Source organism: Capsicum annuum, chromosome 6 (assembly GCF_002878395.1).
Source record: "Capsicum annuum cultivar UCD-10X-F1 chromosome 6, UCD10Xv1.1, whole genome shotgun sequence".
In the NCBI taxonomy this organism is placed as follows: Eukaryota; Viridiplantae; Streptophyta; class Magnoliopsida; order Solanales; family Solanaceae; genus Capsicum; species Capsicum annuum.
Genome location: NC_061116.1, coordinates 211,787,355 through 211,814,433, shown reverse-complemented (window position 1 = coordinate 211,814,433; position 27,079 = coordinate 211,787,355). Strand labels below are relative to the sequence as shown.

Genomic DNA, 27,079 nt, shown 5'->3' with positions numbered 1-27,079 from the left:
AATAAAAATACTAATAAACAACATAAATAGTTGCATGTATTTAACTTACGGGCCCATCCACGGGCTAGCCCAACTCACATTGCTCAAGCCCCACGGGCCACAAGCTTATTCGAGCCGGTATAAAAAGCCTTATTCTTAAATAGGCTACAAAAACTGAAGTCCAACTCCATCAAATTACAGATCGTGTCAAATCAGTCCAACAGGCCTAGCCCATATTGATGGCTCTAGATTTGAGGTTTGAATTTGATAGTTATATTTGTTTATAAAATGTGAACAAATAGTTCAATTTCAAATCATAATTTTAAATTTTCATTTCTCCAAAATGTAGAATTTCAAATTCTATATTATGATTTCATTCTTCTGAAAAAAATTAACCCATAAATCTATAGTTTCAAACAAAGACTTATTATTTTAATTTTGCTAAAAAAGAAAAAACACATACTCAACATGAAGAGGTAGTAGTATGCAATATGTGGAAGAATTATATTAAAGGCTAGTTAACTTTTTTTAGTTAATAAAAGATTTTATTACCAAGTAAACATCATGTAATGCCCAAGGGTAAGTCCCGTTCCTCAGTTCCCTATCGAGGCAGTGGTCAATTTTTTCCCTTTGTCGAAATATTGAAGTTACATTTATTCCTCCTTTTACTTTGATGCGTTATTCAAAATCCAATCATACATACAGAATGAATAATAGTAGAAAGAAATTGTTTCACTTCATCAAATAAAGTTGGCCAACTTATTATATCGACCTCTAAGATAACAAATTTCTTGAACATTAAAGTTTAACCACATGAAGCAGCAGCAGCAGCAGCAATAGCACAATGACTAAATTATAAATCCATTGTAGATTGTAACTATAGTTTTAATATTACCACTGAAGTGGTTATAACAAAACATAGAACAAACGTTGAGATGAGAATAGTTAGTTAAAGGCTCTAACTATGAACAGGAAATGCACCTCATAAGTCACAACTATACAAAAGAGGTGATTTCTATGATTAGGAGTTCGAACCAGATCACATGGCTACAACTTCCACTGTTGCGCCAGCGATTCCCTGAAGGACAAGATCGGCCTAATCCCATTCGGGTCATCAGAGTCTAAATATTTCCCAATATGAAGTTGAAAAGGGGTAACATGGGAAGGGCATTAGCACCCCATTCTAATGAGCACATTTAACAAAAACACAAATTTACAAGACGAATATTTGCACTACTATAGCAAGCTCATCTACAAAACAATCACGGTATGTTCCTTCTTGGAGTTCTCCAGCAATGCTGCTGCTGATTGAACTAGCAAGCGGCGGTATTTGCGCTGTGCTTCTTTAAGTTCCCCCCTTAACGAAGTTATCTACATAAAATAAAAGTACATGTTCTCTAAGTGATCTTTCATAATATAAGAGAAAGCTTGAAACTAGATGTTGCTGTTCAACTGCTACTAATGATATAGAATATGTCTTTTCAAACGTCAACACATAACAGGTAAAATAAATTCTATTAAAATTACCTTGGCAGTATATTCCTCTTCAATCTTCTCATTTTCCAAGCAACTGATACACAGAAAAAGCAAGTGAGAGGGAACTTCAGAAAAGAGAATTTGAAAAGGTTAGATGTAACAAGTTACAACTCCACGAGGATCTTTACATAGGTACAATTACATTTCCAAACATGAACTTCACTAAAGTCCGGCTGCAAAGGTATTCTATCATGCTACTCCTTCTGTTCCATTTTATATATATTCCCTTTGTTTCGATCAATGTATCTTACTTCCCTCTTGGCCTGTTCAAGCGAGAACGAAACTTTTTATATCTAATCTTGCTTTAATTCAAACATCTCAGTTGTCATGTTTAAGACCACAAGATTTAATGAACACTTTGGTATATTATATGCATATTAGTTTAAGACCAAATTAATCCAAAAGACACCTTGCTTAAATTTCAAGCCAAAGTCAAACTATGCACATAAAATGAAACAGAGGGAGAAACATTATTCATTTTCGTGACAATGACACCTTTTATATTTGACAAGTCATTTACTTTAACATTCTCATTTTTCACTTAATGGCATGAAATAGAAAACCACAAACTGCTTGTATGTTATTTTTGGGTCATAAGTTTCTCGTTCTTTGTTGAACTTCTCGTGCAATCTACACCATCATGGTGATAGTAATTAGGATAAAGAAGAAGTCAATTGACACATTCTGAAATTACCTTGCATGGAGCCTTTTATTCTCTTTGAGGAGGAGGACCCTCTCCTGATCTTCCGAGTCACTTGCGATAGTGGTTGCAGGCTATGTTCATTTAAACACGAGAGATTACCAACAGTAGCAGAAAATGTGACATCAAATGCATGACAGGACAATAAAGATGGTGGAAAAACATAATGCTATGTTTCACAGCCAATTAATGAAGTCAAAGTAGGCGGAGGAAATTTCAATAGACAAACCGAATTTTGAATAGGCTCGGGATCAGGTCGATTTACACCTATTCCCGCCTTTTGTTTCTGAATTTCAGGTTCCATTTGATGATCATAGTTTTTCCTTTTTGCAGTTGCTGCAAGTCACAAGAGATAGTACATGAGAGGATACTTGGGACAAAAGGTGTTTAGAGCTAATAAAAACATTTAACAACACTTCTGTGAGGAAAACGAGAAACTGATAAAAGCTAGCATGTATAGTGCAAACTGAAGGATCAGGTTGTTAAATGGCCAAGTGACCTATATTTTGATGGCCAAGTGACCTATTTTGATAGCAAATGGAGGTAAAATGCAAGTTGAACAAACCTCAAAGAATTGTAGTGAAGTTTATACATCAATACTGTGTCCAATGGATGCAATCATATAAATACATGAAAATGAGATCTCCAAAAATATGCAAGACAGCGGACAGCAAGAAGTTCCCCAACATTCATCTAATATGAATGTCCAATGGAGACATTAAAATATGTCAGTTTAAGCCCTCATTCAGAAGTTATACACTTCCAATTTCAGCTTGCACATCTTCCAATTGTGGATGTATTTGTGTATCTATTACGTGCCAGAAGCACTAAACATTAAAGAAGACTACAACACAATAAATCATCTTTTCAAACTATATCATTTCGTGAGCTGCGCATTGGTTTGGTATGGTGTTAGTAAAATAAGAGAGTCCACTCGTGGACAAAGTTACTAAACCAAAAGATTCATCCAGGCTCATCATATCAGATTCTGACAGTTCACCTACTTCTCTCCGTTTACCCAAATTGCTACAAAATCTTCCCTGAAACGAGGTATCATCCAAGCCCCAACCAAATAAGCAGATAATCACAACAGATTCTATTCATGTGCTCTATCACAACATTTTTGGTCCGTTAGCATCTTGTCTGTTATTTGGGAAGGATGGTGTTAAGGTTTCCCAGACCAGTAACAGCAATATTTTTCTCAATGGAATGGGGTAATGCGTACCATGTTTCTTTCCAGATTCCGATGAAGCCTGAGAAGGTGCACGAGGCTTTTTAGTTGCATGATAACCAATTAGTCCACAGTGATGGTCCCTGTCAAAATAAAATACAAATATATACAAGCATTCAAACATCAGATAAAAACTAAATTACCAAGCATCACACCATAAAACAAGCAAAGGGCATCAGGAATGACAAGCGACAGTGATCAATTTGAGATTTGCTAGCTGAAAACAGAAATCCACTCATAGAGTATGAAATCGCTGCCTAAGAACAGTAGGAATTCAATTCAGTGCCTAAGCAGCAGTTTATATATTATAATCCATATGCAGAAGTTAGATAAACTGGCTGTTCAATAATAGGAGCGACTCAGCAGAGTGCTAAACAGATCTTTGTAGGCGAAGACTCTCAAATAATAGCCTACCAGTATTCCCATGTCATCTCCTTTAATCGGTGCTCAAGCTTTTGAAAGAGGGGAGTTTTCTCAAAGTCCTGTTTATCATGAGTTGGCTTAATAAAGTTTGCTTCTAGAACACCTAGAAAAAGGCAAGTAATTACTAAGCACCTTTTCCAGACAGTAATTGACCAAAAAGAAAGAATGACATACAAGTGGAAAAGAAATGTCCAACGAAAAGCTCCATAGGCTTACCTACAACCCCTCTGCTTCTATTGACAGAAGAGCCTGCCACATTCCAAAATGGCTGCAAAGAGAGAAATGGAAAATTAAGAGAAAGATATAGGCTCTGAAGATCATTTATCTGTAAAATCTGTTCTGGCAGAGGATAGTTAATCAAAGGGACATAAATAGAGTGCATAAACTGAGAACTTGTCCCAAAACCAGGTTTAAGTACAGAATATACATTTAATATCAGTTGATAATTATCTTCAAAAAAATAAGATGGAAGGACAATTTGAGGAGGGTTACAAAAGAATGTTCAAGGAAAGCTCACGTATTCAGAGAAATACATAACTAAGAGCATAATAGAACTAATACTGAAATATTTTCTCAGCAAACTGTTTTTCTTTAGAAATCCTTTTCCTTGTATCCTACATATTCATCAGGTTCTCATCATATTGCTTCTTCTTCTTTTTTCATTTTCTTATTCATCAAACGATTGGGTTCCTGGTGAAGGTCTGAAGATCTAGCTTTATAACTATGCAAAATAATTTGTAGGAACACGGATGGAATTTTACCATTTACAGCTACTCATTAATTTCAGTCACTATCAAGTCCTAGAGTCAACCTCGAAAGAATTGCTTTAAAGAAAGTGTTAACCAGCTTGGGAAGAAGCGTGGTAATTTCTAAAAGTGATAGACAAGGCAAAGCATCATTTACAAAATCAAAACATTGGAAAGAGGCAACACACCAGTATCAAACGATTCTTGTGGTAGACATTGAAACCATGAATATTCACCAGTGGAGCTTCCTTTAGGAAACCAACGGAAGTAATGACGGAAACCTGCAAAGAATCATAAAAATAACAGTTAAGAATCTTATAAAGGAGAAAGGGGATGCAGCTGAGTGTTACTGGAGCTTTATAGCAAAAAACTGCACTGAGCAGCTCTCCAAAAATACCATTTCTACCGTATTATTACATCCTCCATTCAGTGAGTGAATCAAATTACCCTTTTTATCCTTCATGAGAACAGGAAAGTTCCATTAACGTGTTAACTCAAACTACGTGTAACTCAAACTACCTGTTTACATGTTTATACCTTTTGTTTCAAAAATTCTAGATATATGTAGTAGGTTTCACTTTTCAATCATTAAGCATATTAAAAGAAGAAATGAACATATACTGCTCCGATTTTTTTTATAACCAGAAATCCCCGATAGACAGCCAGATCATGGTTCTGACAAATAAAATAGAGGAAAAGAGCATATGCTGTTCTGACAAATAAATAGCGGAAAAGAGCAGGCTCTGATCAATGTTGTCAATGAATTGCTTTACAGCTAAGTTCTCTCATATCAAAGAAAAACTAGTGGATACCTCTTCGCCTCCACCAATATGAGGTTTGTACAAGATAAATTCTCGATACTTGAGGTCATTAGCAATGTTATGATACTCGACAATCTGCCCACATAGCCATATGCAAAAGTTTCCTGGGATTCGCAAGTACAAGATTGATAAATATGCCTGTCGTAAGAGAGTACAAAAGAGTTGAAAATTAGGGATCTCCTTGAATGAAGAAACTTCAAGTGCATCTTGTTCATTAAAAGTACTTACTCGGAGTGAATATCGAAGTGTATTGGCAAGATGCAGGTCACTTACTGACATGCGGGAGCAACTTTTACCACTTTCTGCATCACAAGAGATACGAATATCCTGCTTATTGTAATAGAAATAGTCCTATTATGGTGAGTAACAATGCAAGAAATTCCAAATGGGACAATTAAATTAGATAAAGAAAACAAACCTCAGGATCTGACTGAAAGTCGAGCTCCATTTTGCCTTCATCATTTAGCCACAAATTGTAGATTATGATCTTCGTGCCATGATCACCAATGTCATCAAACTGTTACGGGGAAAAGAATGGCACGTTGAAGAAAGGTTATATCAACATTAGTAACACAAAGAAAAAGAATCAAATAGACATAATTCAAGATATTAAGGATCCTTCACGAATTTTGCCACAAAATTTAAAGGATCTCTTAGTTATGCATGAGAGATTCCCCGCTCACATGCCTTCCATCCCCAACACCCCCCCCCCCCCCCCCCCCCCCCTTTTATATCTAACATGTCAAATTCCAATTTTATGCATTTTTCTTCAGCATTCAGATAGAAATGGGGAAGGAGCTGCTCTGTTGGAGTTTGCGAGGGCTTTTGGGCTGGTGGTTGTGAACTCGAGTTTTGCGAAGAAAGAGGATCACTTGATTACTTTTCGAAGCACGATAGCCAAGACCCAGATTGACTTTTTGCTGCTAAGGAAAGGGGATAGGGCCCTTTGTAAGGACTGTAAAGTCATCCTGAGTGAACATCTTTCGACCCAGCACAGGCTTCTGGTGATGGACTTGATAATCAAGAAGAGCAAGAAGAGTAGGGTCGTGGAAGGCCGTCCTAGCATTAAGTGGGGACGCTTGACGTCAGTCAGTGCGCTGGAGATAGGTGAGAAGGTGGCGGGAATGGGGGTGTGGGAGTACGGGGAGACATGGATATTATGTGGGATACGGCTGCTAGCTGCATCACGAAGACTGCAAGAGAAGAGTTTGACGGTTTCGAGGGGTCGGGCAGGACGATATAAGGGGAACTGGTGGTGGAATGAAGAAGTTAAAAAGAAAGTGGAGAGTAAGAAGGGGGCGTTTGTAAAGTTAATTGAGAGTAAGGATAAAGAGGAGAAGCGGGTGAATAGGGAGGCGTACAAAGTAGCAAGAAAGGAGGCTAAGTTAGCAGTTACAGCTGCTAAGACAGCAGCGGTTAAGAGCTTGTATGCGGGGTTAGAGGAGAAAGGTGGGGAAAAACGATTGTATAGACTGGAGAAGGTGGGGAAAACGATTGTATAGACTGGAAAAAGCTAGGGAGCGAAAAGGGCGTGACCTCGACCAAGTGAAGTGCATAAAGGGGGAGAACGGGAGAGTTTTGGTGGAGGATGTCCACATTAAGAAGAGATGGCAGGATTATTTTCATGGCTTATTGAACGAGGAGGGGGACAGAAGCTTTGAGCTAGGGGAGCTGGAGCACTCGGAGAAGAATTGAGATTTCGGTTACTGTAGACGTTTTAAGGTAGAGGAGGTCAGAGAGGCTATTCGTAGGATGCAGAGGGGCAGAGCGATAGGGCCCGACGAAATTCCAGTGGACTTTTGGAAGTTTACTAGTAAAGCGGGTTTGAGCTGGTTGACAAATTTGTTTAACGGCATTTTCAAGACTGCGAAAATGCAGATTTATGCCTGGTTGCTCGACGACAGAGGCAATCCACCAGGTGAGAAAATTGGTGAAGTATAGGGAAAAGAAGAGGGACTAACACATGGTGTTCATCGACCTGGAGATGAGGGGTCCCGAGGGAGGTGCTTTAGAGATGCTTGGAGGTGAGAAGGGTCCCGACGGCGTACATCAGAGCTATTAAGGACATGTACGATGGAGGGATGACTCGGGTGAAGTCGGTGGTGGGAGACTCAGATCATTTTCCGGTTGAAACAGGGTTGCATCAGGGATCGACTCTCAGCCCATTTTTGTTTGCGCTGGTGATGGACATGTTGACGCAGAGTATTCAAGATAAGGTGCCTTGGTGTATGTTATTTGCAGATGACGTGGTGCTAATTGATGAGACGCTGGGGGTGTCAATGATAAATTAGAGGTTTGGAGGCAAACCCTCGAATTTAAGGGGTTCAGGTTAAGTAGATCCAAGACGGAGTATTTGGAATGCAAGTTTAGTGAATCGAAGCAGGAGGACGGAGTGGTGGTGAGGTTGAATTCCCAGGATGTTTGTAAGAGAAGAGGGATAGTTTTAAGTATCTTGGGTCTATGATTAAGGAGAATGGCGAGATTGATGAGGATGTCTCTAAACGTATTAGAGCAAGTTAGATGAAGTGGAGGCTCGCCTCGGGAGTGCTGTGTGATAAGAAAGTACCCTTAAAGCTTAAGGCAAGTTCTACAAAATGGCAGTCCGTCCGGCTATGCTGTATGGTGCGGAGTGTTGGCCAGTCAAGAACTCCCAACAACAACAACAACAACAACAAACCCAGTGTATTCCCACCTAGTGGGGTCTGGGGGGTAAAATGTACGCAGTCCATACCTCTACCTCTAAAGAAGTAGAAAGGTTGTTTCCGATAGACCCCCGGCTCAAGGCACGAGATACCACACAAACACATAGTAAAGCACAGAAGCAGATTACATAACATAAATACGGCACCCATAAGTAATATAAAACAGAGGAAAGCAGAGGAAAGCACACAGATTCGTAATAAAACATGAAACACGGAACACGGAATCATAACAGGAATAAAACCCCCACCGAGTAATTCCCTACACTAGCAACCCAAACTGGCCCTAGTCCTCTGCCCTAATTCGCGTCCTCCAGACCTTCCTATCTAGGGTCATGTCCTCGGTGAGCTGTAACTGCTCCATGTCCCGCCTAATCACCTCACCCCAGTACTTCTTCAGCCTACCCCTACCCTCTCTAAAACCATCCAACGCTAGCCTCTCACACCTACGGACCGGGGCATCCATGTCCCTCCTCTTCACGTGTCCGAACCATCTCAATCGGGCTTCCCGCATCTTGCACTCCACTGAAGTCACACCAACCTTCTCCCGGATAGTCTCATTCCGAACTCTATCCCCTCTAGTCAGCCCATACATCCAGCGCAACATCCGCATTTCTGCCACCTTCATTGTTTGGATGTGGGAGTTCTTAACTGGCCAACACTCCGCTCTATACAACAAGGCCGGACGGACTACCACCCTGTAGAATTTGCCTTTAAGCTTGGGCGGCACCTTCTTATCACACAGCACCCCCGACGCGAGCTTCCACTTCAACCATCCCGCCCCAATACGGTGCGAGACATCCTCGTCAATCTCACCGTTACTCTGAATCACGGACCCAAGATACTTGAAATTTTCCCTCTTACATACCTCCTGTGCTTCCAGCTTCACTACTACCTCATTCTCCCGCCTCACTTCATTAAACTTGCATTCCACATACTCTGTCTTGCTTCTGCTCACCCTGAACCCTTTAGACTCAAGAGTTTGCCTCCACACCTCTAATTTGTCATTCACCCCCCCTCGAGTCTCATCTATCAGAACTACATCGTCTGCAAAAAGCATACACCACGGCACCTCCCCTTGAATACGCCGCGTCAACACATCCATCACCAACGCAAACAAAAAGGGACTAAGAGTAGATCCCTGGTGCAATCCTGTCAGGACAGTAAAATGCTCTGAGTCTCCTCCCGCCGTCCTCACCTGGGTTTTCGCTCCATCATACATATCCTTAATTGCTCTGATATATGCCAGCGGTACTCCACTCATTTCCAAGCATCTCCACAGCACCTCCCTGGGGACTTTGTCGTAAGCCTTCTCCAGGTCGATAAACACCATGTGCAGATCCTTCTTCCTTTCCCTATACTGTTCCACCAACCTCAGTACCAGGTGGATTGCCTCCGTCGTCGAGCGGCCGGGCATAAATCCGAACTGGTTTTCCGAAATAGACACTATCCGTCTCAGCCTCACCTCGACCACTCTCTCCCAGATCTTCATAGAGTGACTCAATAACTTAATCCCCCTATAGTTATTGCAACTCTGAATGTCCCCCTTATTCTTATAGAGAGGGATCATGGTACTCCGCCTCCAAGCCTCGGACATCTTTGCCGTCCTGAAGATTTCATTAAACAATCCAGTCAACCACCTTACACCAGCCTCTCCAACGAACTTCCAAAACTCCACCGGTATCTCATCCGGCCCCGTCGCCCTACCCCTTCGCATCCTGCGAACAGCCTGTCTAACCTCTTCTACGTTAAAACGTCTACAATAGCTAAAATCCCGACACTCCTCTGAGTGCTCCAGTTCCCCTAACACAATAGCTCTATCCCCTTCGTCATTCAAGAACTCCCATATTCAAAAATTGAAGGTAGCGGAAATGAGAATATGGCGTTAGATGTGTGGACTTACTAGAGGAGATAGAGATGAGAATGAGATTATTCGGGAAAAGAGGTGGGAGTGGTTTTGGTGGAGGACAAGATGCGGGAAGGAAGGCTGAGATGGTTTGGGAATGTGATGAGGAGGGGCACGGATGCCCCAGTACGTAGGTGCGAGCAGCTAGCTTTGGATGGTGTCAGGAGAGGTAGAGGTAGGCCGAAGAAGTACTAGAGAGAAGTGATTCAACAGGACATGGAGCTGTTACAGCTGTTTGAGGACATGACCCTGAATAGGAAGGTGTGGAGGTCGCGAATAAGGGTAGAAGACTAGTGCGTGGGTGGGTTGTAACTAGTAGTTAGGGAGCTCCAATGTAGCCGGGTTAGTAAGCCTATGACTGTGTACATTGGTAGGAGCCACTAGTGTATGCTACTACTAGGGGGCGCCCTATTCTCCTTTTCTCTTCCTTTCCCTTTTCTTATTTCTTATTTCCTGTTTTTTTAAATTTTTGTATTGCTCTTTTTCATGGCTCGCTTAGCTCTACTGTTATTATTTCTCATTTCTTATTTCGTTTATGCCACCCATTCCGTGTCATATATTACTATGACCTTGTAGACTATTCATTATCTTGAGCCGGGAGTCTATCGGAAACAGCTTCTCTACCTCTTCGAAAGTAGCGGTATAGACTGCGTACATTTTACCCTCCCCAGACCCCACTTGGTGGGAATACACTGGGTTTGTTGTTGTTGTTGATTCAGATAGAAAAACCTCTAGAACGATAACAGTATCTAACAACATTGTCAGAACATACAAATTACAATGTTTCATCCAATTAAAGATAGATCCACACGTCCAGAAAACACTGGCATGGTAACAAAATCAAACCCTCCAACACCTTGAGAAAAAGGGGCAAATGGCTTATAAGTCTAAGACAGCAGGGCGATGGATCAATTAAGTATTTGAACAATCATTCTGATGAGGTGCTTAGAGATGAAGAAATCATGAATAGAACAGTGAAGTAACTAGCCCTAGGAAACTGAGTGTGAACAGCTTAAAATAAACTTAGAACTCGGAGTATCAAACCACCATGACATCCTAGTCACATGTAGAAGGGCCAGAACACATTTTCATCAATGACAAGAAAGCACGTGTTTATAGATGTTCTGACTCATGCACCAGATGTTCCCCAAGTCACATGCCCTCGCATTCCCACACACTTTAGCTCCCTTTTACATGTCAAATCACTCTTTCAACATAGCCAAAACACCATCGCATAACTAAATTGATTACATGATCTGTTTATGGAAGTACATATAATGCAAGATGGATGAGAGCCGGGTTGCTTTTTCTTTTAGAACTAAAACAATTATATCAACATGTTTCACTGTCAGATAAGCAATGATCGAAATGTAAATTGCTCCAGAATACTAGAGTACTGCAATGAGCAGAGTAAGAAACGAAAAGCGATGGGATGACATCACATTACAGATGAAGAACAAGTGAGATAGCAATGGAACTCACAAGAAATTGCCGTGACTAGATAATAAACAGAACTTCCTCTAATTTTTGAAAAATATGGTATAGTTATTACAAAAAGGTCCAGTAAGAACCATGAGGTCTCAAGTTCAATTCCCGGCAGAGACTAAAACACTTGGTGATTTCTTCCATCTGTTCGAGCCTCGGGTCAGAGTTACCTGGTAGTTCTGATGGTGGGAAGTAACAGGTGCCCCGTGAAATAAGTGGAGGAGTGTGCGAGCAAGCCCGGACACCACAATTATTATAAAAGAAAAAAAAAAATTTTCAACAAACGGTAAAATCAAACTGAGCATAAATTAAAAAGGATAATTAATTAAAGAAAAATACCACCTAGCTAATGATGACCATTTTGTGTAAATTGAAATTCACAAAATTATGAATTGTTTCATTCATCATTTTAGTTGTCTCTTGTTTTTATGATAAGTAGGATGACATAGATATTATACGTAGTGCACACAAAAGGGTGTCAGCACTAATTTATTTTTTTAAAAAAAAACACACACATACAGAGGCTCAAGAAGTGATAAATAAACTAGATAGTCCTAATCTGATCCGGAATTTTAGCATAACATTAGTCTGCAACAGATTTTTAGCTCCTCCAGATGGTCAATATGCTTGAAATACAGCTGGCAAAGCCGAATACATATGTTCAGTTGGGAGCGCAACAGATTTTCAGGTTTTAGCTTCTCCGGATGGTCAATATGCTTGAAATAAAGCTGGCAAAGCCAAGTACATATGTTCAGTTGGGAGCATGAGATGTAGCACTTTTTGTTATTTTATGGGTATTATGGACGGAAAGCATCAGGAATGTTTTTGAAGGTTCTATTTTTTGTATTTCAACTTAAGTTTTTAAGTTCTCCTTCTATACTTGTTATTTAGGGTTTGAATGTTTAGAAAATGATTTTCCACAAATGATGGAATGGCAGCTCATTTGTCTTTTTTTATAGTTAATTGTTGGAGCATTCATGAGATTCTGCTAATTTAAATATAAATGAAAACATATTATTTGTGCAGAACCACATTGTGTGGGTTCTTTTATTTTGTGTACCAATTGTATCCCGAGAATTTTTCCACTACATTACTATACTAATTCATAAAAGGAAAAAAAAAGGAGTAAATTTTCAGATTGCTATACAACCAAAAAGACAACTGTAAATGAAGTTGATCTGCCACCAAGTACAAAATTCAACACAAGATTGAGCCTAGCATGGAATTATGGATCATTACAATAGAAAATAATTCTGAATGACTGCCAAATTGAGTATCAGTTGAAACATAATTTTTCTTTTTCCTTTTGATGGGAGAAGAGACAAATTAGGTACAGGTTTAGACTCACTCGCTTAAGAAGCTCTTCCTCTGTTGAAAATGGAGACCACTGCAACAACAATGAGAGATTGTTCACAAAATGCTGTTCACTGCAGGTTGAAGTCCATTTTCTAGTTGTTGACATGAACTCATATTCAATCTGTATCATATGCACAAAGGAGTTAAAATACAAACAATTAAGAACAAGAGAGGGGCAGAGAGTTAAATGGTTAGAATCATTCGCCCCATGAACTTCGAAAATCTCTCAACAACAACAACAACAAACCCAGTGTGTTCCCACCAAGTGGGGAAGTGGGGTCTGGGAAGGGTAGAGTGTACGCAGTCCATACCGCTACCTCCAGAGAAGTAGAGAGGCTGTTTCCGATAGACCCCCGGCTCAAGATAAAGAAAAGTAGACCAAAGCGTAATTAAATAAGAAGTAAGATGGATGGCATAACATGACAAGGAATAAGACACATAAAAATAGAAGTTAGAGCAATAAGAAATAAAATAAATAAGCGCAATAGGAGAAAGAGACCCACGCCCGCCTGACCGAGCTCCTATCTTTGGACCCAATCCTAGGTTTACTAGTCCGACTCAACCTGAGCTCTTCTAACTACTTACTAAATCCACGCACACAACCTAGCCTTCTACCCTTATCCGCGACCTCCACACCTTCCTATCTAGGGTCGTGTCCTCAGTAAGCAGAAGTTGCTCCATATCATGTCTAATCACTTCCCTCCAGTACTTCTTCGGCCTACCTCTCCTTCTTCTGAAGCCATCTAACGCTAACCTCTCGCACCTACGAACTGGGGCATCCGTGCCCCTCCTCATCACATGCCCAAACCATCTCAATCTTCCTTTGCGCATCTTATCCTCCAACAAAGCCACTCCGACCTTCTCCCGAACGGTCACATTCCTGACTCTATCCCCTCTGGTAAGTTCACGCATCCAACACAATATTCTCATTTCCGCTACTTTCATTTTTTTAATGTGAGAGTTCTTGACTGGCCAACACTCTGCTCCATATAGCATGGCAGGACGGACTGCCGCTCTGTAGAATTTACCTTTAAGCTTTAGTGGCACCTTCTAGTCACACAACACTCCCGAGGCGAGCCTTCATTTCATCCAACCAGCTCCAATACAGTTAGAGACATCCTCATCAATCTTGCCATTCCCCTAAATCATACACCCAAGATACCTAAAACTATCCCTCTTTCGGACCTCCTGGGAATCCAACCTTACCACAACATCAACCCCCTACCTCACCTCACTAAACTTACATTCCATATATTCTGTCTTGGACCTACTCAACCTGAACCCCTTAGATTCAAAGGTTTGCCTCCAAACCTCCAATTTTTCATTCACACCAGCCCGCGTCTCATCAATCAGCACTACATCGTCAGCGAACATACACCACGGCACCTCCCCTTGAATACTCCGTGTCAACATGTCTATCACCAACGCAAACAGGAACGGACTAAGAGTCGAACCCTAGTGCAACCCTGCCTCGACCGAAAAATGCTCTGAGTCTCCTCCCGCCGTTTTCACCCGAGTCTTTCCTCCATCGTACATGTCCTTAATAGCTCTGATGTACGCCACCGGGACCCCTTTGGCCTCTAAGCATCTCCACGGAACCTCCCTCGAAACTTTGTCATAAGTCTTCTCTAAGTCGATAAACACCATATGCAAATCCTTCTTCCTTTCCCTATACTGCTCCACCAATCTCCTCACCAGGTGGATTGCCTTTGTCGTCGAGCGACCAGGCATAAAACCAAACTGATTCTCCAAAATAGACACGATCCTCCTCAATCTCAGCTCAACTAACCTCTCCCAAAGCTTCATAGTATGACTCAACAGCTTGATACCTCTATAGTTAGTGCAAATCTGGATGTCTCCCTTATTTTTATATAACGGAATCATCGTACTCTACCTCCAAGCCTCCGACATCCTTGCCGTCTTGAAAATGCCGTTAAACAAATCAGTCAACAACCTTAAACCAACCTTACCTATAAAATTCCAAAAATCTACCGGAATCTCATCAGGCCCCGTTGCCCTTCCCTTTCACATTCTACGAATAGCTTCTCTAACTTCCTCCACCCTAAAACGCCTACAATAACTGAAATCACGTCTCTCCTCCGAGTGTTCCGGCTCTCCTAACTCAATGCCTCTATCCCCCTCCTCGTTCAAAAGCCTATGGAAATACTCCTGTCATCTCCTCTTAATGTGGACATCTTCCACCAAAACAGTACCATCCTCCCCTTTAATGCACTTCACTTGGTCGAAGTCCCGACCCTTCCTCTCCCTAGCCTTCGCAAGCCGATATAACCTCTTTTCCCCGCCTTTCGCATCTAACCCCGCATACAAGCTCTCAAATACTACAGTCTTAGCTTCCTTTCTAGCAACTTTGTAGGCCTCCCTATTCACCCGTTTCTCCTCTGCATCATTACTCTCAATCAACTTAACATAAGCCCCCTTCTTAGTCTCCACCTTCTTCTTTTCTTTATTCCACCACCAGTCCCCCTTATGTCGACCTGCCCGACCCCTCGAAACACCTAAAACTTCTCTAGCAGTTTCTGTGATGCAACTGGCAGCCCTATCCCACATAGTCTCCACGTCCCCCCTGCACCTCCACACCCCCAAACCTGCCACCTTCTCCTCAATCTCTAACGCACTACCCGATGTCAAGCCAGCTCACCTAATTCTAGGCCGACCCTCTTCGTCCCTTCTCTTCTTGCCCTTCTTGATAGTCAAGTCCATCACCAGAAGTCTGTGTTGGGTCCAAAGATGCTCACTCGAAATGACTTTACAGTCCTTACAAAGAGCCCTATCCTCCTTCCTAAGCAACAGAAAGTCGATCTGAGTCTTGGCTATCGCTCTTCGGAAGGTAATTAGGTGATCCTCCTTCTTCGGGAAGCTCGAATTCACCACCACCAACCCAAAGGCCCTAGCAAAATCCAACAAAGCAGCTCCCTCATCATCCCTATCGCCAAATCCAAAACCTCCATGCACATCATCATAACCTCCAGGCAAAATCCCAATGTGCCCATTGAAGTCCCCTGCTATGACGATCTTCTCCGAACTAGGCACGCTTCTCACCATCTCATCCAAAGCAACCCAAAACCTCGTTTTCTCCTCCTCAGCCAAGCCCACCTACGGTGCATAAACACAACACACATGCAGCGAAACCCCTCCAACGACCAGAGTAATCGTCATCAGCCTATCACTAACCCTCTTAACCTCCACCACCTGCTCTCTAAGCTCCTCATCCACTAAGATCCCCACTCCATTCCAACGCCTATCGCACCAGAGTACCACAACTTATACCCATCCACATCCCTAGCCTTAGTCCCAACCCAGCTCTATGGACTTACCCTGAAGGGTTCCTATATTCCACAACCCTACCCGCAACCTATCTACTCTCGCCTCTCGCCTACCTCTACTATCCCTCACCACACCAGCCCTAACACTCGACCTAAATCCCCCACCCACCCCTGCCCTCCCCTCCTCACCCCCACCCAAAACCAGCCCCAACCCCAACCCCCTCGGACATGACCCTATACCACCATCAACCCCTATCTCCACCACTTAAAAACCAAAAACCAATCTCTAAACCGATAAACCACAAAACAGAAATCAACAAAAGGCTGGTAGGAAACCAAAAAAAGCAGCAAGGAAGCAGGGATCGCACACAAATAAAACTATCCGGCCTAGCAAAAGGACACAACTCTAATCACAAGAAACAGCAGACTACGAAAATCTCTCCCTATGCAATATGGGCTATGCAATATGGGCTGGCAATTGACTAGCCACAAAGGACTTCTTCAACTTCCAACATTCTACAATCATTTTCCACCTCAATTTTCATCAAATCTCAAATTACTCGCAACAAATTTTGTTTCATCCAATTTGATTCTAAATGCTGATCTAATTGTCTGAACTAGTTTAGTTTATCAAACTCTACTTCATAACAAACTTCTAATCGACTCCTAACTACAGCAATTCCATCTCCCTCAAGAACGTATCATCATTTATATCTGGAAATTAATATAAGAGCAATGCAAAACTGAAAACCCCTACATATTATTTGATATTAGTTGCATATAAACAAATTTTTCACTTTCGTGATGCAAATTGCATGTAAACAGAGTAATACATGAATTATGAATAGAAAAAAAAGTAGGAAGCAAATAAATTACATGATTAAGCCTAGTTATTCCAGTTAATCCTTAATTTTTTTAAAAAAAATCTCTCTAAAGATTGACATATTTGTACAACACTAAAGTTCATGAATGCAGTACCAAAATTATGAGTATAAATTTCCATTATAAATGTAAAAGTAACGTAATAGCATGCGGTAAAGTGTCAACTAGTCTTTTCTGACTTTTTTTGGATAAATACCTTCTAAACTTCATATTTTCCCAACTCTCTCTACTCGCGGATATAAGCGTCCGATAATGCTTAAGGTTTTGAGCCACATGCTTACTAATACAGATTACCCTTGGCAATTAGGGGCGGCTCAATGGAATTTTCGGCCTAGAGCTAAATCATTATCTTTTTTTGATAACCGTGGTGTCTGGGAGAGCTAAGTCATTATCTAAGAAGCCCCTAAACTTATTATCTCGTAAAACTCATATACTAATGAGGCACAAAAGAACTTGTTTTTGATTCATGAATCAATCAAACGAGACAAAGAAATAGCTAATTCAGAAAAATTAACTCGAAATTACAATTTCTATAAACAAGAAAAAGAAATGGATGTACTAATACAAAGGATGAATCAGAATTGAAAATAAATAAATGTATTAATTAATGAGAGAGAAATCTACCTTAATTTATGGACTTACTGCCCCAACCTCAACTAAATTTAAAAAGAAAAATATAAACAATTGAGCCTTTTTATTAACATTTGTCATATGAATTACATTTCACATATTAATAATAGTACATAGCTTTTTGGGGCCTTTTTAACTTTTGGGGCATAAGGCAGTAACTTCATTTGCCTTTCCCTTGAGCCGCTCCTGGTGGCAAGGGTAGTATATGAGAAATAACATCCCAAACAATTTAAAAGGACATTGACAAGATAAAACTTGCATCTACATTCTAAAGGTAAGATTTACGCATTCAACGAACCACAGATACACAAGTACCAATGCTCATGCGCTCGGAGGGGTACTGAGAACTTAAAAAAAAAGGAATTAATTGTCTTGAGAAAAAAAGGGAAAGAACGGGGTTGTCAGAACAAATAAATGAATGTTTGTATATCAAATAACCAATCCAACTACTTGTAGATTAAACAGAATGTTAAGAATAAGAAAGGCAAATAAAAATGCTCACCATAGGAACCACTATTCTGTCAACGCCTGCTCGTGTCAAAAATGTAAAAGAGAGAAGACCAACGGTTTGCGTCAATTTCCTGCTCACAGTAGCAATATAAAGAGATTAAGGGATTAATGTTCAAAAGAGCAACTGCAGAGAGAAACTAATCAGACCAACAATGATGCTGCTTTCATTCACCATTAGAATGAATATATGTAGTATCTTCTTTAAACTGAACATTCATGAAATAAAAAAGAAAACACTGAGTTCATGTTCCAAAGGGGGAATAGCCTAAGGTAGAGTGGCATTCCCTAGATCTTCAAACAAAAAAGAAGAAAGAGCGATCCTTTCTGCTTTTTACATACTACTAGTCCAAAGAAGAGATTTATTGATCTCAATGTTTTCTTTTTGGAGTAATATCTCTTCTGGGACTAGTGCATCTAAAGTGAACATTCACCTTGTTTAGTAAAAAAGGTCTCGCTCCTGTGGTGAGTTATCCTAAAGTAAAAGAAACCTCACTTTGATGGAGAAACTCTTGTCCACTTCTACTCCATAAGTGCCAAAAAGAAAAAAACACGAAGAGGAAGAGAAAATAAAAAGATCAAGCATAGGAATGAAAAATTAAAGAAACACTAATCTTCATCACTATTCAATATGACAAATTCTAATTGATGGAGGACGAAGAAATCTAAAGCAGTATGAATCCTTATATCATACTCACAAAAGTCAGCATAATGTAAACCTAAAGTGAGAAAACAATACCTTTAATTCCTAAAACTTATGACCAACTCCAATTTGGTCTCAAGTTAATTTGGTGAAAGAGTTTGTCCTGGAACTCTTAAATCTAATTTACTTTTTTTTGCACAAAGAAAGTGACAAGGCTCATATTTCTTGAAGTGGAAAGCGAGAAGTGAAGTGCATTTTTCGCTGAAGCACATAATTTACAAAAGGAAAAAGGGTCAAAAATACCCCTCTACTATGGGAAAAGGATCATTTATACCCTCCAACATACATTGGGGGCATAGTTACCCTTGACATTGTAAAATTGGTGCAAAAATACCCCTCTGCCGTTAAGGCCCCTCCAACATGGCAAACACCGGTCCAAGTGGCTTGATATTTTGCTGATCTGTTGACTGTTCCCGATTTCCCTAACTCTTCTTACGACTTGAAACAAGATTTTAAGGTCGTCAAATGTTCCCAATTTCCCTATTTCTGTTTTACGACTTAAAACAAGATTTTAAGGTCGCCAAATGTCGGAGCAACGAAATCGACAGGGTTTCTAAGATTAAATTTGAAGAATACACTAACACACTTGTTTGGGAATTACATGAGTATGAGAGAGCTGAAGCGTACATGAGCATGAGAGAAGTGGTGGGATGAAGGGGGCGTTAGTGGTGGAAGAAAAAGTAAGGAGGAGGTGGTAGGGATGGAGAGGTGGCATGCCGTTAGGCATCCACCTCAGCGAAATATCAAGCCACTTGGACCGGTACTTGGCATGTTGGAGGGCCTTAACAGCAGAGGGGTATTTTTGAACCAATTGTATAACGTTAGGGGTTCTAATAGCCCGAAAGTATAACAAAGGGTATAAATGATCCTTTTCTCATAGTAGTGGGTTACTTTTGACCCTTTTCCGTTTACAAAATAAGTATATGTGAAATACATGGATAGACACTCTATTTTGACACCAAAATCCATTTAGACACCTTAAAGTTACCCATGACCAGATGACCACCTCTTGGAAGAAGTACCACCATGAACCCCTCATGCTGAAATAGCAAATATTGTATTTTCCAGTCAACTTTGGGCGAAAAAAGACCCTTCGAATTACATTCTCTTTCGTGTGAACCCCACTTCTTCACTCACTATCCTAACAAAAGCAATACCACCACCACATATGCACCACAATAAACATATACACGGAGGGATGGAGAGAGAATGGAGAAGAAGAGGAGGGAGTTGATCTTAGAAGAAAAAGAGAAGGACGAGGAGGGAAGGGAGGAGTAGGGAAGAGGGCTATCTTGAAAGAAAAAGACAAGGGGGACAAGGCAGTAGAGCGAGGGACGAGCAGTGGATGGGAGAGGGGGCTAATGTTGGAAGAAGAAGAGGGTGAACGGAGAACAGGGGTAGCCTTTTTCTATTTCTTTTAATTGCTATTAAACAAAAAGAGCAGCCCAATGTACTTAAGCTCCCGCTATACGCAGGGTTCGGAAAAGAGCCAGACCATAAAGGTCTATTGTACACAATTTACCCTCCATTTATGCAAGAAGCTATTTCCCACGGCTTGAACTCGTGAACTTCTGGTCACATGAAGCAACTTTACCAGTTTGATTTTTAACAAGTAATAATAAAAGTTGCAATTACTTATTTTGTTACACATGTCGTTCACTGATTTGTTTGTTTGACACTTCAGTTGTGTCCGCACTTTAAACATATGGTATATCGGTTATAGTGCTTTAAGACATCCAATTCCTCCCAGAAGAGATGTCTATCTGATCATTGACAAACCTAAGGCATCTAACTAAATTTTGGTGTCAACTTTAAGTGTCAATCTGTGTGGGTTGCCAAAGGAACGTCAAAAATAGTTGTCTGTTTTATGTACTATAATAATAAAAAGATAACTACAATTTTAAGGAATAGATCAACTTCTAGTTGAGATCATTTGTGCATCATTACGTAATAACTCCTTGCTTCACATTACTTCATCACTTTAAGAGGTCGTTTGGTAGAGTGTATAAGAATAATGCAGAATATAGTGTATTAGTAATGTTTGCATTAGTAATGCTTGTATTAGTTATGCTTGTATTATTTCTTATACATTGTTTGGTTTGATGTATAAGAAATAATATATCTTGCATAATTTCTATAAAAGAAGTGTTTGTTTACAAAAACACCCTTCTTTAACTTTGTACACTTTTTTGGCAACAAAGTTCTTTTGTCATCTCAAACATAATTAGTATTGTTGAACTAGTATATAGAGATTTAGGATTAATTGCAAGACCTTCGTCTTTGCACATGAAATATTACACACAAAAATAAAATACAAGATGTAAAATTAAGGAATAGTCTCAACAATTTTTTTTTTATTTTCTTAAAGACCCTCGAAGCAAAACAAAAATATGTGGCGGTTATTTAAATCAACTATTCATTGTTGTAAATTAAAATGGCGGGAAAAAAAATTGTGAAATATTTTGAGAGGAAAATTAAGAGGTATTAAGGTCATTTAATAAGTTAATGCATGTGTTAATAAAAGTCTTTGTATTACTAATACATAGGAAATGGAGTGTATTACTAATATACACTTCAATACACAATAGAGTGTATAACTAATGATTCCATTAGTTATACATAGGCAAAAAGACGTACCAAATAAGATACTAGTAATACACATTAATTAATGCATGCATTATATTTTCTAATACACTCTACCAAACGACCCCTAAGAGACATCGGTTAAATCAGTAACAGATCAAACCAACTAACAATCAATTCCAAGCAAAGTATTACCCCCTAAATTCAACGGCTTCAAGGTATATAGATAGATAGCAAGTTTCTTCCTTCACTTCAACAAGTCAGAAATCAAGATTAATATGTCAAACACAAAACCATAAACCCCTATTATACAAAGTTGAAATGTTGTGTAGAGATACATCAGCATTACTCTCGAACTAACTGCATATCCTAAAGAAAGAGAGACACCCCATTTTGACTGCTCGTTAGTGTAAAGTTCTCTCAGGTCAAAAGAAGGAAAAAAGTAAACAGCAAGTGAAATTGGAATTCACTGGTATCAAACCTGTTCTTCATACAGCGGCTGAAAACAACAACGTCGGCCCCAAGTCTCATCGAACTTGTCTTAAAACCATTTCCATCTGAAAAGGAGGTGTAATACTCATATTAAAGAAAAAGGAGAACAAGAAAGGAACAATAATCACTTAATATCCATACACTGTCCAATGGCTGATTCGGACTTCTTATCTGAAAATCCAAAACTCAGACAGCAACGCATGGCTTCTTGGTCCATTCCACCACCATTATCTAGTAGAATATCAAAAACAGCCACAATCTCGTCTTAACAGTTGTTCAACAAGAAGAACAACAAACTTCTAACAAGTAAAAAGGAAAAAAAGAAAGATGTGGAATACCTTGAATAAATAAAGCTGAAGTTCCATCCTTAGGATTTAACATTTTATCAATAACGGCGAAGGTGGCCCCATTTTGTATCTGTTACATTAATGAAATATGGAATTCAAAAAATAAGAAAATTAGAATACCTTGAATTAATAAAGCTGAAGTTCTGTCCTTAGGATTTAACAATTCATCTATAATGGCAAAGGTGGCCCCATTTTGTATCAGTTACATTAATGAAACATGGGATTCCAAAAAATAAAAAAGTAAGCACATTACCAAATGCATGAGATGGGTAAGTTACAATTTTTTCACGTATTTGCTGACTATAAGCCTTGACATTGTCAGCTATATGTGAAAAGATGAAAAAGAGATCTCTTATTGAATTGAAAGGTGAACATATAAAAGACACTTTATTTTTCGTTTCACGACCACTTAATGGGTCTAAACAGAACAAAATGATTAAGACCGACAACAAACTCTTAGTAGGCGTTTGGCCATGGAAACCAAAAAATTTTGGAGTTGGAGTTGACGTTGGAGTTGGGGTTGGGGTTGGCCATGAATATAAATTGGAGTTGTTTTCGAATTTTTGTGAGAGAAGCGAGAGTGAAAAAAGTGAAAACAAGTTTTTCTAAATACAACTCCAAGTTGTATTTGATATTCTTTTATGACCAAACACCATTTTTGGAATAAAGTGAAAAAAGTTTCCGTAAAAGAATAAAGAAGTCTTATGGCAAAACGAGGCCTTAATATCATTACTACAAAGATGACATTTCATCGCTACTCCATCCACTTTTACCCTAGCGCCACCGCCACTACCATTTCATCGCTACTCCATCCACTTTTACCCTAGCCACCGCCACTACCATTGCAGCCGCAACAACTTCCTACCATTCACAATCACCACTGCCTTCAATCACTACAATCAGTCTTAACACCACTAGCCACCATTTACAATCATCACCACCAACTATTACCACAAAGATCATTCATCATTACAAACAACCATCACGTTAATTACAATAATAAAATACCCAGTGTAATTTCATAGGTGTGATATGGAGAGAATATAGTGTAACCGGACCTTACCCCTACCTCATAAAGGCTAAGAGGTTGTTTCCGGAAGGCCGTTGACTCATGTAACGCATATCAAAGCAGTTTGAAAAAGAAAATAAAGAACTAAAGAAGACACAGCAAATAATAAGGAAAGCATTACACAGCATTCAGAAAATAAGGAACAGTAACAATAGACAAAAAAATGTAATAATTGAAGCACAAGAAACAACAGATAGTAACATACATAGGACAAGAAACTATGAGAATAATGCTACTACTACTACCACTGGTATGAAAGGAGAAACACGTACAATTACCCCAAGCCTATCCCACAAGAAAGCTAGACAACGCTCGACTACAAATCAACCTTCTGTCCTAATCCTCCATATCATCTTATCTAAGATTATGTCAAAGATGTGTCACGTCCTGTCTAATTACCTCTCTCAAATCGCATTTCCGCACTGAGGCATATTGTAACACTCCGCATTTTCAAACTAGAAATAGAAATGTTGCTCCTACGTGTGTAAGCTCTAATAGAATTATTTCTAAGTAAGAATAAGTGTCATGATCTATATCCTCGTGTTTGAAGTGCTTTCGAGGTGAAAAATCTTCATAGGGATCACTTACAGAGAAGTTGAACGTTTGAGTCGGCTAAATCTTTATTTTCGATGTTACAAGAGTCTACTTTGAACGTGTATAACTTTAGATACACGTAGAATTTTGCAGCTCAAGACTCCCAAATTGTAGATAATTGGGTCAGCTTTCCAATGATATCAATTTCGCCTTAATCCGATACCCGAGCGAAAAGTTATAGCCATTTTCGTGAGGTCGCGCGATTAGCGTGCGACGCACGCTCCAGTCCACCCCCAGTTTACAGCTGTTGGTTCCGCGTTTTTAAGGGCTTTTCAGTCTTTTCTTACCTTATAACTCCCAGCCCACGCCCGATAATCTTCAAGGGGCGATATTTTCCCCCTATTTCATCAATTAAACATTTCAAATCCTCTTAAAAACATAACCCTAGATCCTCCCCAAAGATCAAGAATTCAAGCCTTTTAATTCAAGATTCTCAAGAAAGGTTTCCAGATTAGGTTTCCAATCTTCAAACTAATCAATATAAGGTACATGGGACTATCCTAAACCCCATGGGCATTGATTTTGGGTTTTCAAATTAGTTTTAAAGAATATATATTTGCATATACGAAATTATTTCAAGATCATTGATAAACTTGCTCCGAAATTATTACATCTTGACGAAGTGTTGTGAAAATTATGGTATGACACCCCTAATCTTGAATTGTTTTTCGTGTGACATGATGATGATTAAATTGTGAACTTAAATGAGAGCATGGGATATGTGATTCCCTCTTTTACTATGAAATTATAGTGAATTTACATGTTGGGAACGGATTACGCAAAATTGTTAAATGTTGAGCCTATTATGCATAGATTTCACTGTTTTCATGAGATAATGGAAAAGTACTTTACTTGTTTTATGATGATCATGATTTCATTTTAAAATGGCTTGAAAGTAATTGAAAAAGGTGACCGTCGTAGAATAAGTATTGAAAATGGTTGTTTTGTTTCAACTGATTTGAAATATGAACATTTGTTCAAATAGTAGGAGCTTTTAGGTGGTCAATAAACCTCTTCTGAAATAAAATAAGGGCAGTGGATATGTTGTGACATGACTTGCAAGTCGGGGTATGACGATACCCTGTTTTTGATGTGCTCGAATGATATTAAGAAAGAAAGAATGTTTCAAAGAAGATATGGTTTAAAGGATCTAAAATTGGGCTTAAGAGAGTTAGATGGTTACCCGAAGAAGGCATGAGTCATAAGGTTCATTGCCCAAAACCGTGATTTGCCGACACGGGTTTATGTTACCCGAAAAGGGAGATTGTACTATGGCGACGGCCCTGTGGCGTAGTAGATAAGCAGATACTCCAACCCTTGCGGCAAACTTGGGTTGGAGGCTTGGCCACCGAGTCAAGGGCGGATTCCATATAGCCCGTGGAATAGCAGAGTTGTAGGGTGTACCATCTAGCTCAAAAGTAAGACAAAAAGTAGAGTTGTGATTTGCAGAATGTGTTTTGAAAGACTCAGATTATGCCCATGTGTTTTCAATTGTTTTTAAGATAACATGTGATTTATGAAATGCTCTCACCTATGTTTTATAAGTATTCACATATTTTGTTTTTGGATTGTTCTGCATACCAGTACATCTATATTGACCCCTTATATTTCAGGATCTGAGCCACAGTCCCGGAGTCCCGTTAAGCAGTAGAGTTGTCTGGTCAGAAGTTGCAGTTGGTGAGCCTACCTTTTTTCATAAGGCCTAGTTATGAGTTATTTTATTTTGATTCATGGTCCGACTTGGGGCCTTGTCCCAGTTTTATTATGATATGTTGGTTCTTATATTGTTTTCGCAGACTGGTGTTGATACGGGTACGACCACGGAGGTGGGTGAGTGCAAGAGTGAATGAACCCGAAACTTGGAGTGTACACGTGAAGTGCAAAGGAAAACCTACCTAGGCTCAGTCCATACAATGCACTCCAAGGGAGCCCACTTGAAGACTTTGACCAAGGGGTCATTTTGGACATTTCACACTATTCTTGTAATACACTATAAATACAACCTTCTGGGGATTTATTCATTAGATTTTGATGATGATGAATGTTGTATAACATTGAAAGACAAGTCCTCTCTCCTTGAGGCACAAATTTGAAATTGTAACTAGGGAAACCAACTTAAATGTGGAATCACTCGTGTTGGATTCAAGCTTGGAAACGTTGGTCCTTGGGAGATCGAGATCCCTCTTGTGCCTACGTAGGAGATAGGTTAGTGTTGTGTGTAGTATTAAAGATCCAAGGGTGTAACAATTCTTGGGTTGTTAATATTATTCCCTCATTTGGTCTATCTATCTATCTTTATCTTATTGCACTTTGTAGATTCATAGTGGACTGTTTTGTGTCCTTCTTGAATCCGAAATTTGTTCTCATTGTGTTCATCTTGTTATCATTGTGTTGTTGCTGTTGTTGGTGTCAAATGCACCGTTGTTATCTCGTATTGTTGTTGTTGTAGTGAATCCGAGAGTGGTCTCCATCTTAGTCCTCAATCCTTAAGATTAGTGGACTGTTTTGGAGTTGTTTCGTGTTTCCGTTGTTTTTCCCGTATCATTTGGTATCAAAGTCATCGTTGATTTTGTTCTAACAAGATCAATCTTGGGCTTAAGACTTGAAAACTACAAAAAAAAAAAAAAAAAGTTGAAAACTGAAAATTCCAGAAAAGAGAGCAATCTGTCCATTTTGTGTTCTTGGCCGAAAATTGTGTTTTTGTTGAGTCTTGGCCTAGATTTTTACTTGTCTTTGTTGTCTCTAAGTGTTAATTTTTTTCATCACTAACACATTGAGTCTATATCTTGAGTTGAGCTTGAATTGTTGAGATTGTTGTTGTGACAAGTTAATGGTCGTGTATTGATGTTGTTGTTCTTGGCCGTGTGGTGACCTTTCTTGTGGACTTGGCTAGACGTTGTTGGTGTTGTTATTATTCTTGAAAAGTTGTTGTATTCTTATTGTTCATCACAATCTTCACCCCTTGTTAAGACCAAAACACCACACCTAAGGACTTGGCCGTTTGTTGGAAGTTTGTAGTTGACCTTGTCGTTGTTCTTGGGAGATTGTTGTTGATTTTCTTGGTGATTGTTGAAGTGTTCTTGATGTTCTTCCAAACCTTCATACC

At 39.5% G+C, this 27,079-nt stretch overlaps 1 protein-coding gene across 9 annotated transcripts in view; it reads right to left on the bottom strand.

The window, feature by feature from the left end:
• Nucleotides 1-824: 824 nt before the first annotated feature.
• The window catches only part of LOC107875900 (protein MICRORCHIDIA 6), a 37,803-nt gene continuing 11,548 nt past the window's right edge, over nt 825-27,079 (bottom strand). For 7 of the 9 annotated variants that reach the window (XM_047413933.1, XM_016722786.2, XM_016722788.2 and 4 more), the window contains 16 exons: nt 22,302-22,380; nt 22,105-22,194; nt 21,953-22,028; nt 18,181-18,259; nt 12,875-13,003; nt 5,855-5,953; nt 5,665-5,763; nt 5,428-5,574; nt 4,804-4,896; nt 4,086-4,137; nt 3,861-3,972; nt 3,441-3,529; nt 2,445-2,551; nt 2,210-2,289; nt 1,507-1,549; nt 825-1,350 (listed from right to left, as the gene is read on the bottom strand). In XM_047413933.1, coding sequence (XP_047269889.1) covers nt 1,231-1,350; nt 1,507-1,549; nt 2,210-2,289; nt 2,445-2,551; nt 3,441-3,529; nt 3,861-3,972; nt 4,086-4,137; nt 4,804-4,896; nt 5,428-5,574; nt 5,665-5,763; nt 5,855-5,953; nt 12,875-13,003; nt 18,181-18,259; nt 21,953-22,028; nt 22,105-22,194; nt 22,302-22,380 — 1,494 coding nt within the window. In that variant the 3' untranslated portion in view covers nt 825-1,230. Of the gene's footprint in view, nt 1,351-1,506; nt 1,550-1,581; nt 1,779-2,209; nt 2,290-2,444; nt 2,552-3,440; nt 3,530-3,860; nt 3,973-4,085; nt 4,138-4,803; nt 4,897-5,427; nt 5,575-5,664; nt 5,764-5,854; nt 5,954-12,874; nt 13,004-18,180; nt 18,260-21,952; nt 22,029-22,104; nt 22,195-22,301; nt 22,381-26,958; nt 26,978-27,079 lie in introns of those variants that run through there. The other 2 variants (XM_047413934.1, XM_047413931.1) reach the window with 2 other exon arrangements.